The sequence below is a fragment of the Centropristis striata genome, chromosome 12 (genome assembly GCF_030273125.1).
Source record: "Centropristis striata isolate RG_2023a ecotype Rhode Island chromosome 12, C.striata_1.0, whole genome shotgun sequence".
Classification (NCBI taxonomy): Eukaryota; Metazoa; Chordata; class Actinopteri; order Perciformes; family Serranidae; genus Centropristis; species Centropristis striata.
This window is the reverse complement of record NC_081528.1, coordinates 23025525-23037933: the sequence shown is the minus strand read 5'-3', so window position 1 is coordinate 23037933 and position 12409 is coordinate 23025525. Positions and strand designations below refer to the sequence as shown.

Genomic DNA, 12409 nt, shown 5'->3' with positions numbered 1-12409 from the left:
TCTGTCAGTATTCAAGTAGGACATCAAAGTGCTTTTTCTGGTGCTGTTGGGCCTTTTCCCTCAGATTATAGGTATCGATAACTAGCCTGGAGGGGTTTTTTTGACAGTCTGATACATACACAGGAAATGGTTAAATGACAGGAAGAGAATTCAAAAACAATTTTTTTTAATTCTGTGTAAAACATATTTCATATGCTGCAATTTTTAAGCCAGACTTAAATAAATAAAAGAGATTTTGTATATTCTAACAACTTTTTTTTTTTTAAATACCTAGAAAATTATTCAGGGTTTAGTTGGTGGCTATAATGTAGTAAATGTAGACTTATGACCTCAGCATTTAAAAAAAAAAAACTTGATTATCCTTTTACGCCTCTAACACAGATGTATGCCGTATTTACATGCATTCTTAATGGATATAATGGAACATTCAAAAAATAATACAAACATAAGGCTGTCGTTTTTTACACACATTATGCTGTTAAGGTTCGAAAAACACAAAAGGGGTCGTTTTTAGAAACATGTCTTGCTCTTAAGTTATGAAAAACGCATTTAACAGAGTTATTTACTTGTGATTTGGGCAAAAAATTATAAAAAGGCAAGGATGGGCAGGGAGCGCCGACGTCATTTAGGACTGACTGCTTATTGGCCAGACATACGTAAACGTACGCATGACGTTATTTTGAAATTTCAGCGGTGAAGCGTCTGTTGTTTTTGTGTGACACTTGGCTTTGCTCCACTGCAGCCTTGTCTTTACGGTTTGATATTCAAAATTATTTTCGGTACTTTGGATTAAAAATGTCCTTTTCCAGAGCCCCGTTGAAAAGGTTCAACGACAACTTAGGTAAGTGACGTTCAGAAGCTAGCAGCTAGTAGCCTGTTAGCACATTATCCAGTGAATTTATTCAACGGTAAGTAGCTTATGTTAGCTGACATGCGTGACTTAACGTGAGGCAATTCTGACTGCTAAGCAAACGTTAGCTAACCGTTAGTTACACTTTGTTGGTGTGGTATCCTGTTTATTGAAGTTTTACCAGTAAAACAAAGCAAGCTAACAAAGGGAGTATGTTTAAACTAACAAAGAAGTGTATCTGTAACTTGTTTGAGTTAACGTTGTGCTGTTGGTCGAAGGTTGTGCCCCTGCTCCGGGGTCCTACGACATCAAGCCTGGGGACCTGAAGGGAGCAGCTTCCTTCGACAAATCTGATCGATTCAGACATGTTAAGGCAGGTTGGTACAACGGTGCAACATGGACAGATTACTACATAATGAAGTCGTATAAAACATAACGTTTTGTGCACCTTCTGTTCATTATCTGTGTCTCCAGCCGCTTTGCCACCACCATCACCCTCCAAAAACTTCCTAGCGTCACCAGTCCGCAGGACTATGTCCGTTGATGGTCTTGTAAGTTGTCGTTTAATTCATGATCATCTGCTGGTCCAACAATTGATCCTTTCATAAAACTTAGCCCCTTTATGTCTTGTGAAAATCTAGGTTGAACCATCAAGTGTAAAGAAAGAGAAGACTGCCCTGTCAATGGAAAAGAAGCAGCAGAAACACTTGGAGAAAGAGGTAGACTTTATCAAATAAACATTCAAGCCATAGGTTTACCACAAACGCTTTATTGGTTTTCTGTGATCAGTATTAGCTTGTTTATCGTTCCTTTCTATCACTGCATATGTCCTAGTCATTACATTAGCTTTGTTTCTGTCCAGATAAGGTCCTTGGTCCAGCAGCGAGGAGAGCAGGACCGCCGTCTGCAGGCTTTGGAAGAGGAGCTGAAGAAGGCGGAGGCCAAGCTGCTTGCTGCAGTCAGGGAAAGGACAGGCCTTGCTGCTAATGTTACCACCCTTGAAAGACAACGAGCTGAGCTCCAGAAAGTCAATGATTTCCTAAAAAACAAGGTGGGCTTGGTTTTCATGTTTATATTTAGAAATCATGTTTTGAATACACCCTTGACAGGATGAAATACTTCTGTCTTTCTTTTTTAGCAGTGCTGCATGAAATGTGTGACTGAGTACATGTTTTTTTAGGTGTCTGCTGACACTACAAAGAAGAGAATCAATTCTCTTACAATGGAGTTGATGGAGGCCAGGAACACTTTGGATGATAAAAACAAGGTATGACTTGTGTACACAAGCTTTGTTATTATTTAGTAAAATGTCCCTTCATTGATTAATCACATTTTCAGCTGCAGTACAGGCCGATGCTTATGTAAAGCCTTTGTCTCTATGTGTATGTGTGTGTGTGTGTGTGTGTGTGTGCCCAGGAGTTAAAAGTCCTGCAGATTAACACTCAAGGCCAAGCAAAGGTGCTAGAAACTGAGCTCCAAGCTGCCAAGATGACTGCCTCTGCTCTGAAGGACAGAAATAAAGACTTGGGTAAGATTTCACATCAACATATAGTGCTACTAATGAAACTAACATGCTAACATGTATAGAGGAATAAAACTGGATGTAGTTTTGAGGGCTGTACTGTGATTTTTGTATTTACAGAGGACCTTTACCAAGTGACCAAAACCCAGAGCGAAGAGCTGGAGAATGAGAATGCTAGATTGCATGGTGAGTTCTGTGTGTATGGATTGATTTTTTCCCCTTGACACACATTTAGCTGTTTTCACCAATAACTGCAAGAAAATATAATCTCTGGAATAATTGCCAGATTACTGTAGTCTATTTTGTATGTGGTGCACATTAAGATGTGTCTTTACTATTACCCTAAATGTACAAATAAACACCACAGTTTACAGTGTACCTGCACGTGTTGCTTCATTGTCTTACCCATTATTCTGTTATTTTCCAGCTGTGATAAGGGAGCTGAGGGAGGAGATTAGAGTTGTTCAGGAATACCTGGACACAGCCAATGACCAAATCCAGGTATAAACTCAGCCTATAAAAACAATCTTTACAAAAGTGGACACCTTTGAGTGATAAGTGATAACTAGTGAAGGACATGCTTGATTTTGACTTGATTGTGTTTTTATAGGATCTCCGTTTGAAGCTGAAAGAGAAGACACAGGAGAATGCTGTTGCTGGTTCTCAGGGGGAGAAAGTAAAGTAAGCAAATGCCTATTGTTTTTCTATGCAAGTTACAACTTTACTGTATACCATGAGACCCATTATGCCACTTTTTCACAGGCAACTAGAGACCGAGCTAGAGCAGCGCACTGCTGAACTAAAAAACATCCAAGATGTGCTGAGACAAAAGCAAGAGGCGGCACAAGAATTTCAGCAAGAGCTGCAGGCCTCAAAGGATGCCTTAGTAGAAGTCGAGAAAAGGTTGGAGATCCAGGAGCTGGAGCTCAAGTCTTCACAGAGGTCAGTGATTGACATGGAGGAGCAAATGGAGTCGGCCGACCAAAAAGTCAGACAGCAGGAGGCAGAACTCTGTAGACTGAGAGACGTGCTCAGAAGGACGGAGAAGGAGCTGGACGAGAGAGTGGCACATCTTGAACAGAGGTGTCTGTGTCTCTCTGAGGAGAGAAGTATGCTTGCCAACATTGTGTAAATTGAAAAAATACATTCAGTATACAGCCTGTTATGTGATTCATGTATTCTGAATATATGTTCTATGTTGTTTGTTTTAGGCAGGACTCAGGAGGAGGGAATGAGGAGAGTGCAGGAGTTAAAAGCAGAACTTCTCTCAATACAGGAAGTTAAAAGAGACGAGAGAAAGAGATTCATTCAGCTCGAGCAAGACCATGCTACTCTTACTGAGGAGCTGACGAAAGAAAAGGTTATATAAACATTTTGTCTCCCATGACACATTCTTTAAGATTCAGTCCAGGATCACTGAGTGACTCTTTGCTTTCTTTTACAGGCACTTGTGGACTCCCTGTCAGTGCTGGTGGAGCAGGAGAGGGAGGACTCTGAGGAGCGGCTGGGAAAGCTAAAGGAGGAGATGGAGGAGGTGCTGGGAGAGCTCGCTCTCTTGGAGGAGCAGGAGCAGAGGAGGCAGGAGGTGGCAGAAGGGAGTCAGGAGGCCTTCCAGACTCTGCAGGAAATAAACAAAGAGCTAGAGAGACAGCTGAGTGATGCCAGGGCACTCTTGGAGAGGTGAGCAACTAAAGTCCATGCATACTGATGAGATGTGTCGACAGATAACATTAAAAGGATAGATTTGACTTTTGCAAGTGGAGTTGTATGAAGTACTTGTCCAGAGTCAGTATATCTGCAGTAGATGGTAGTCGACAAGCCCCAAGTTTAGTGAAGCAGTTACCTTATACAACCCCAGTTCCAAAAAACAAACTTTACTTTTAAAATGTTTGGAAGTCATTTTTTTTTAAAATTTGTTGCCACTGCCTGTATATTACTTTTTACAGTCGCAGGCAGCTGGGAGCATGTCCCAACATACACTGAGCATGAAATACAGAAAAGTAATTGACAAGTTGCCAGCCCATCACAGGACTGACACAGACAGTGTATCACTGTCTATATCTCAGTATCAGGTTTTCAAGCCCCCTCATGAACCTTATTTTTGGAATCTGAGCACTTGAAGGGTAAATGCTTATTTTATTTATTATAATACAGTTGCAAATGTCTGAATGGATAGAGAAAAAAATAGTAGGCTTGGCACTCGGTGAGCTTTTTCAAGCAGTAATGACAGTATTTTGATGTGCATAAAACTACTGCTGCATTAAAGAAATGTCATTATTAATTTGCCACTTATTTTTATATATTACTTAAGTAATTGTTTCATTTATAAAATGACAGAGCCCAAGAGGACTATTTCAGATGTCTTGTTTTGCACAATGCAGTGAAGTGCCACATTTGGGTTGCTAGAAACCACATCAGGCATAATGCTTGTAAAATGATACAAATGGTTTACTGATTATCAAAATAGATTAATTTCCTCTTCATTGACTGTTTTTATTAGCAAATTGCATCAGCTTCCTTTTAAAAGCATTGTCAAAGCTTCTCTTAGACTTTCAAATTTTCAATAAGTTTTTTTTACACAAAATTTGTCTTGTTCTAATGCACACTTCCAATAAGTATGAGAAGTCTGTCAAATGTAGAAAAGACCAAATGAAGGGATTTAAGAAGTAATCTTGTGATCATGCTTGTATCAATAAAGTCGAGATGCCTACTTTTAACCCATCAACACTGTGTGCTTGTCGTTTTTAGTAAGAGCAACGATGTGGAAGCTGTAAAAGAAGAGCATTTAGCAGCCATGACAGAACTCCAAGAGGCGCACACAAACTCACTGAGCAAGATGGGAAACATTGTCACAGAGCTGGAAAGGTGAGCTGTCAAGTTATTAGTATTCCGGGAACATGAGTTGGATTTGTGTTAAGGTTGAAATTCAGTCAATGTGTAGGATTCACAGACTGCTTGTCTAACTTTTCAGCACCAAAGAGGCTCTGCAGGGAGCAGAGGGAAGACAGAAAGAGCTGGAGGCGGAGGTGGGGAGAGTGACGCACCAGATGAAGGAAGAGATGGAGAGAGTGATTAAACAGAAAGAGGAGGAGGTCAGCAGAGTGAAGGAGGGGTTAGAGGAGCACCAGGAGCGACAGTTAGCGGAAGCAAAGGCCAGGGAGGAGAGTTCAAGGTAAGCTTAGAATCCACTTTGAGTATGTGTTGGAATAACTGTCACCTTTTTTTTTTTCATAATCTCTTTTTTTGTTGACTTGATAGAAAGTTGCTCGAGGTGCAGACTCGGCTTGCACAAAAAGATGAGGAGATAAAGGCCATGGAGGAGAGTCACGCCGCCCTGATCAATCAGCTACAGCAGGAGCTACAACTGCAGACAAAGGAGAGGGAAGAGGCACTGGAGCAGCTAGAGGAACAGAAAGGTCAGGGTTTAACTCGCCTCCAAAATGAGATGGAAAAAGCCCAGAAACTGCTGGAGGAGCTTCACCAGGAAAAAGGGGAACTAATGGAACAGCTCCAACAAGAAAGGGAAGAGAAAGTTAAAATTCAGACAGCCCTTCAGGAGGAAAAGGGAGCCTTAGAGGTTGAAAGAGAACACCATCAGCAGGTCAGGTCAGAGGTGCACAGAGTACAGGCAGAGCTTGAGAAAGTAGATGAGGAAAGGAAGAGTCTTCTTTCTCAAGCAGAACTCAAAGAGCAGTCCAGGCTTGCTCTTGAAAATCAGCTAAACACGGCAGAGCAGGACAGAAATCAGCTTCAGTCTCGCCTCAATGAGGTTGAACAAGGGGCTTTGAGCTTCCAGGCCCAATTAGACCTTATGGAGGAGAAGACACAGGCTCTGCATCATGAGTTGGAAGAACAAAGACAAGACAGACTGGCTCTGCAGGAGCAGCTGGAAGTACTGACTCAGGAAAAGGTTACAATGCAGTGGGAGATGGAGGAGCAGCGACAGGACCTCCAAAGACAAATAACCGAAGCACAGGAACAAAGGTGAGCAAGATTGGATTGTTTTTGGTGCGGGCAGTTTTGAGTTGTGTGTATTTTTTTAACAGTTTGACCATTTTTATTCATTATTCCTTTCCTCAAAGCGCCCAAAGTTCAGAGGCCGAACGCTGGAGGAAACAATACGAAGAGCTGTTTGCAACCGTCAGACCCTTCCAGGTCAGTCATTTCCACATCAGTAAGAACATTAAAGCTCAGAAATGCTATGATCGGCTTACAATCAAGCTGAACTAATCAATATTTTCATTTTATTAGTAGGGAAAAAAGGGACTCTAATGTGAAAGGTGTTGGTTGTTGTGACAAAACCACAGATAATCATCATCTCTGTAGTTCTACTCCGCTTTAAGGAGGCTTTCAGCTTATTGTTTACGTTTTACAGGATGCAACTTCACTGTTTTGATTCAGAGTGTAGTGAAGACACTAGGACTAGGCTGTATCTGGCCTTAGTTCAGGGGCTATCACACAGTTCACACACAGTTAAACCACCTGCATAGTGCTTTTTTCAACAAAGCGACTGGCGGCAATCCAGCGACTTTTTCTGGTGTTATTGGAGACTTTTGGAGACTCGTTCGAAACGAGTCGAATCGGCACAGTCCTCCTGCAGCAGTCTCTCCCAGCTGCAGCTGGAGCCAGAGGGGATGTTAACCCCTTAGGGTCCAGTCTGCAAATTGCTAATAGGCTAACAGTTAGCTCTGTAGCAGTACAGTGTGTTTGTGCTGCTGCTGCAGGAGGAGTTCACTTGGCGATCTCTGTTTGTTTACAACAAGCACCGGACACTCTGTCCACAGTTAGCGATGATGGTTAATTCACTATCGCTATATTTATGATCAGCGGAGACGTTGTGCATAATTAGCCATGCTGCTTTCTTTATGATCAGCTGCTGACGTTACACAGTTGCATCTGCTGTGTTTAACCAGTTCCGACAATCGAAAACCATACGTCCCCTTCGGAGTCTCATAAATCCCTCTGGGGGCCTTTTGTAATAGAGACACGCAGAGTGAGCGGACATTTGAGAGGGTGTGGCTTGACATTTTCCCGGTGGCCACTCTTCCCCCTTAAGGATACACAGCTAAAGAAGTGAGCGGAGCCTCAAGGTCCTTAGTGCCTTAAATCCTCATTCTTTCTAATGACCAGCAGGGGGCTACTCCTCTGACCGAATAAAGAAGTCTAATTATATAGAAGTCAATGAGAAAAGGATCAAAAGGCTTTAAAACAGTTGTCTACAAACTAATGGGTGATGTCACGGTGACTACGTCCACTTCTGTCATACAGCCTATTGTCTCAGTACTCATGCTGCTGTGGTGTCTGATGTGTGCCCACAGGAACAGCTCAACGCATTCGCAGCTGAGCGAAATGCACTGCTCAATGAAAATGGAGCAAACCAGGAGGAGTTGAACAAGTTGTCCGACGCCTATGCCCGTCTGCTCGGCCACCAGAACCAGAAACAGAAGATCAAACATGTGATGAAGCTAAAAGAGGAGAACAACACCCTAAAACAGGTGATCCATGCAAGCAGCACTGACCGCTGCCCAAACCACACTCAGGTTTCATCTTCATCTCAAGTGCCTGTACCTCATCACATGTTTTATCTGTGTGTGTAGGAGGTGGCGAAGCTTAACTCCCAGGTGATCCGACAGAAGAGTGACCTGGAGCAGCTAAAGTCAAAGCTGCCTGGTGCTCCGCGCCGCAGGTTTGATCCCAGCAAAGCTTTCCAACACGACAAGGAGAATAGGCGAAGTGAAACTCTTAAAGAAGGTGAGTCCTAAACTACGACACCGCTGACCCTACATGCAGAATGGTACAAAGTCTTGAAAATGCTTAATTTTAACAATTGTTTTCAATGTGTGCTTATATTCAGATCTACTCCTTGAAAAAATGCTTGATTTTCAACATCATCTGGTGTTTCATCTACACAAGCATTAATATAAACCAAAAATCTTTAATATTTCAGTGAACAAGCCCATCCTCGTATCTGTTTACTTTCACAAACCTTAAATGAGAATATACAATAACTGAATGAGTTGCCATGAGCACTAAACCAGCATTTAATATTCATGTTCAAAACCCACAATCACAGTTCATGCTCAAGTTCAACAGCTGGTGAAATAAACAAAGTGACAACATGCATAAATCGCTGCAGGTATAAATTAATTCTTTAAACTTTGTTTTTCACAAAGGCACTCATAGTAACAATTTAGATGTGATAATAAAGGCTTAGACTCTGAGTCTGGGAATTGTTGTTTTTGTTACCTTGAAAGAGCTTGAATTGCACTCCTAAAAAGCTGCACGAACCCTGTTCATAGGGGCAGAACTTGGGAGATACGAAACGATGTAACAGGAATTAATTTAATTTCTGTTGATTTTCTCCTCTTGCAGTTGCCGAGATAACTGTGAAAGCCTAATTCTTTGTTTGTTTTGTCAGGAAATCATTATGCATAATGGAGCTCTTCTGCAAGACGAGAACTGACAACTTAATTAAATCCCTATGGTTTGTACAAATAATTTTGTGTCAATTCTGTTAACTGCTTTCCTACTTGGTGCTGTATTACAGCCCTTCTTAAATTGTTACAGAGAGTGAGGATGTATGGATTTGTTTTGATTTTTAAAAAGAAAAGTTTGGAGCAGATTGTACGTGTGTGAAAATAATGAGATAATAGATGGCTACATGTCTGTACACAATCTAGAGAACAATAGCATAGTCAGCATTAAAATTTTAAGGTGTGTTATAGAATTTTATCTTATCATTTTTATCTTTCCTAAGCAATTCTTGTGGTAGCAGAACCAGTAACTATTTCATGTTTATAAATATTTCTTCTTTGTAAATAAAGACAGATTTTAATGCTCTTTTTAAACACAAGTGTTACAGAGATTTATTTACCTCCCAAGTGTAAAACGAGATATGTACAACCGTTTTCGTTGCCTGGATCTTGTCGGCCATGTCTGCCCTCAGCCAGTAGAGTGCACTCTCGGACTGCAGCCACAGGTTGGAGCACAGCAAAAGGCCATTACAGCCCATGTTTCATCCTCAGTATATACCAGCTACAAAGAACACAAATTCACATCTTTGCAGAGAGGAGCCTTGGGTTATGGGTCATGAAGCTTTATTTCCTTCAGTTGATAAGACATAGCCAGCAAGTATGGGGCCAGAAATTGACTTTTTACAAGCTATGAGTGGTGCTGGTTGCGAGAGTGACGAGTCAGTCGCAGTAGCCCTCCAGGTGGTAAATGCTGCATGGCTTATGGCAGCACTGCTCCACGATGCCTCTCTTCACCTTAGGCTCTTCACGGCCAGACAGAGCCTTCCACAGCCGCTCCTCCTGTCTGGCCTTTTTAGACAGGAACCCTTTGAAGTGGAGAAAAGTTTTTCAAAAGCCTGTGTTAAGTCCTGCTGCTGTTGCTGTGCAAAACCTTAAGTTCCTAGAACTACGATTTAAACTCTTCACACTTTAATGGAGACTTAATGGCTAGTTAATCTGATCTCCCCAATCCGTTTAGTCTTGTTAGTCTCCACTTCAAGAGGAGATATGACGGAGCTCCAACAGAGGCATATCATAGCTTAAAGTTAACATCAGTCGAATGTTTGAACCTCCACATGATAATGCATTTTGGGAATAATGAGAGATTTGGGGATTTCGCAAGGTTTGTGGTCATTGGATTTGTCACATCATAGATGTTAAAAGCAACGATGCGAAACAAAAAGCCTGGCCACATCACTGAATTCAAAAGAGGCCAGAGATGGGCTTTCACACTAATGATGGTTCGGACAAATACATAGATTTACTTTCCAGCGTGTTTTCTCTAAACAGTTTTGCTCCAGCTAGGACCAAATTGGCATTCTCATTAGACTGAGTCTGAACTTTGAACATGGTGGGCAGAGACACACAGCCAGCCTGCCGTGTTGGGTGCAATGTCACGCAGTTCCTCTCTGAACTCCCACCATCAGGGGGACCATTAGAACTTATTGTACACAATTCAAACGGAGTAAGTCAAAGAATTGGTCCCAGAGTTTATAGGGCCTTACCGAGCAGATGTTCCAGATCCCGCTTCTGGGTCCGTTTCCCACTGTAGAAAAAGCCCCGCTCTCCACATACGAAGTAGAGGGCGTCCACTAGGTGGGAGCCACACAGGTGCTGGGCTGGGGCCGAAGATACCCCAGGAGAGTAGAGTGCCAGCAGTAACAGCATGGACACTGCACATGGTACCTTGGCCATAGGAGGGAGACCTCTTGGATAGAACACATAAAGAAAAGTTCACACATCTGATCAAATTTTTATCATGCCAGCTTTCAAAGACAAACAGTAGAACTGAATCCACCCATCAATACTTAATACCTCGAGGGCAGACAGTTGAAAGCTAAAAGGATGAAGCGATGTTCAAATTCGATCAGACCTTTCTTGATGACACTCAGGCATTACAAGACCACTTTCTTTTAATAACTTCAGATATAGATATTTTACGTTCCTGTGGAATTCGACCAGATAGCTCCAGATTTCGACAGTATAATAACTAAGAGGCAACACTAACAGCACGCAGCAGCTCAAAATAAGAGCTTTGAAGTGAGCTGAAAACTGAGCAATTTATTATTTCATTGGATATCAAAGGGCAAGGATGAAAAGCTGCGATGAAACAAGTTCTGATAAAAAGTCATTGTATGATATTTCACTCAAATCTCTAAATCTGACAAATAAGAGTGCACCTAAGTGGGCAAAGTCAAAGATTATGAGAAGTGATGAGTGCAAAAATTCCATCTCAATGACCTGGGCTGACTTCAAGTTGTTGTATACTGGATAATGATATTTTTGAATTCCTTAAAAAAATTGGATTGTTTTTAAGTTAAATCAACCCCGGGACTTTGTTATCTTTTTCATGTTGGACATAGTTCTTATTTACAAGCATCATTTCAGAGATCAACCATTCAAGGTTGTGTTTAATGTTAAGTAAATTGAAAATTGATTTTATTTTGATTCCTTTTTGCTTTATCCTCAGGAAGGTCTTATTTGATTTTATCAAAGCACCAATCTATTACAAGCTAGAGAGAATCTTTTTTTCCCCAACTTCATCACCATGGATACTGTCTGTGTCCTCAAGGTCACTCCACACCTTGCTCTCCAGTTTAGCAAGCTATAGTACTCAGAAGTGGGAATGATCTGTCCAAGATTAGAGAATAGTCATTAGTGTTATTAGTTAAATCCCATTTGTGATGGATACTCTCCCGGGTTGGAAGTTCAGCTCCTGTTTCAAGGTGAAAAACATATTTAGCAGTCATTTTGAAACTATATAGACCTTTTGTGGACATCTTATAGTGTACAGCAGATTATTGGATTGAAAATGAATCATTTTAACAGTGTCTTTAACAATGCACCTGTGCCAGGCATTACAGCACTGGCAGAGTGCTCTCTCTGGCCTGCCACTCCTCTATCCCTTTTGGCCATATGCCAGGCTTCTTGGCACAGCAGATTGGTTGAATTATAGATCCTGCCTGTGCTACTCTTTACTTTCATCCCAGGTTATTACACACATCAATTTTAAAAGTTGAAATCTTGAGGGAATACAGAGAAACTTGCTTACCTGTGTTTGAGGCCTGAGTGCAGCAGAGCAGCTGGTTCTTACAAATGAAAAGGGCCGAGGCCTATAGGACTATAAAGCTACAGAGAACATCTCCACCTGGCTACCTTTCCCCTTTATAACTCCACACCTCCTGGCCTTTGTTGGCTTCAGCTGAAAAACGGTCCTCATTAACACCATGACCTGTAAGCATGTTGATCTGCTCTTGAGTGGCACTAAGTCATTTAACTGAGTGTACCAACAGCGGAGTTAGGATAAAGTTGAGAAGGGCTGTCACCCAGAGCAATACCCAATTTGACCCTTGCTGTGTGACGGCCTGACTGGCACTGCTCACATGCTACAAATAAACACCATATGCCACGTTCAGGTCACAACGTGTGGATTAGAGGACTGCCAGGCTTTTTAGTGGCCACTTGTGGTCAGTTGAAGGCAGGGCTGTGTGTATGACTCATGAGAATAGTCATTCATTATAGTCA

General features: G+C 41.7%; 2 protein-coding genes across 2 annotated transcripts; one reads left to right on the top strand and one right to left on the bottom strand.

The window, feature by feature from the left end:
- Window positions 1-550: 550 nt before the first annotated feature.
- On the top strand, window positions 551-9211 carry hmmr (hyaluronan-mediated motility receptor (RHAMM)). Its single transcript, XM_059346275.1, has 20 exons — window positions 551-841; window positions 1129-1227; window positions 1325-1401; window positions 1492-1569; window positions 1713-1901; window positions 2031-2117; window positions 2267-2378; window positions 2493-2558; window positions 2800-2873; window positions 2983-3053; window positions 3135-3481; window positions 3584-3732; window positions 3817-4052; window positions 5121-5237; window positions 5344-5544; window positions 5631-6356; window positions 6455-6527; window positions 7691-7867; window positions 7970-8123; window positions 8791-9211. Exons 1-20 carry the CDS (start codon window positions 796-798, stop codon window positions 8805-8807), a joined length of 3096 nt encoding a protein of 1031 aa, XP_059202258.1. The 5' UTR covers window positions 551-795; the 3' UTR covers window positions 8808-9211.
- Window positions 9212-9565: 354 nt separating this feature from the next.
- On the bottom strand, window positions 9566-12028 carry insb (preproinsulin b). The gene is made up of 3 exons (XM_059346615.1): window positions 11937-12028; window positions 10390-10592; window positions 9566-9711 (listed from the first exon to the last, which is right to left on the bottom strand). The coding sequence occupies exons 2-3, from the start codon at window positions 10577-10579 to the stop codon at window positions 9566-9568; spliced, it is 336 nt and encodes a 111-aa protein (XP_059202598.1). The 5' UTR covers window positions 10580-10592; window positions 11937-12028.
- Between the last annotated feature and the right edge of the window lie 381 nt (window positions 12029-12409).

Bases quoted from the DNA above. Each gene is read 5' to 3' on its own strand.
- hmmr (XM_059346275.1), top strand. From the start codon at position 796: ATGTCCTTTTCCAGAGCCCCGTTGAAAAGGTTCAACGACAACTTAG. The intron at 1,402-1,491 runs GTAAGTTGTCGT...GTGAAAATCTAG, and splicing joins CTATGTCCGTTGATGGTCTT to GTTGAACCATCAAGTGTAAA. The intron at 2,118-2,266 runs GTATGACTTGTG...GTGTGTGCCCAG, and splicing joins CTTTGGATGATAAAAACAAG to GAGTTAAAAGTCCTGCAGAT.
- insb (XM_059346615.1), bottom strand. From the start codon at position 10,579: ATGGCCAAGGTACCATGTGCAGTGTCCATGCTGTTACTGCTGGCACTC. The intron at 9,712-10,389 runs GTAAGGCCCTAT...TCCACTTCAAAG, and splicing joins GGATCTGGAACATCTGCTCG to GGTTCCTGTCTAAAAAGGCC.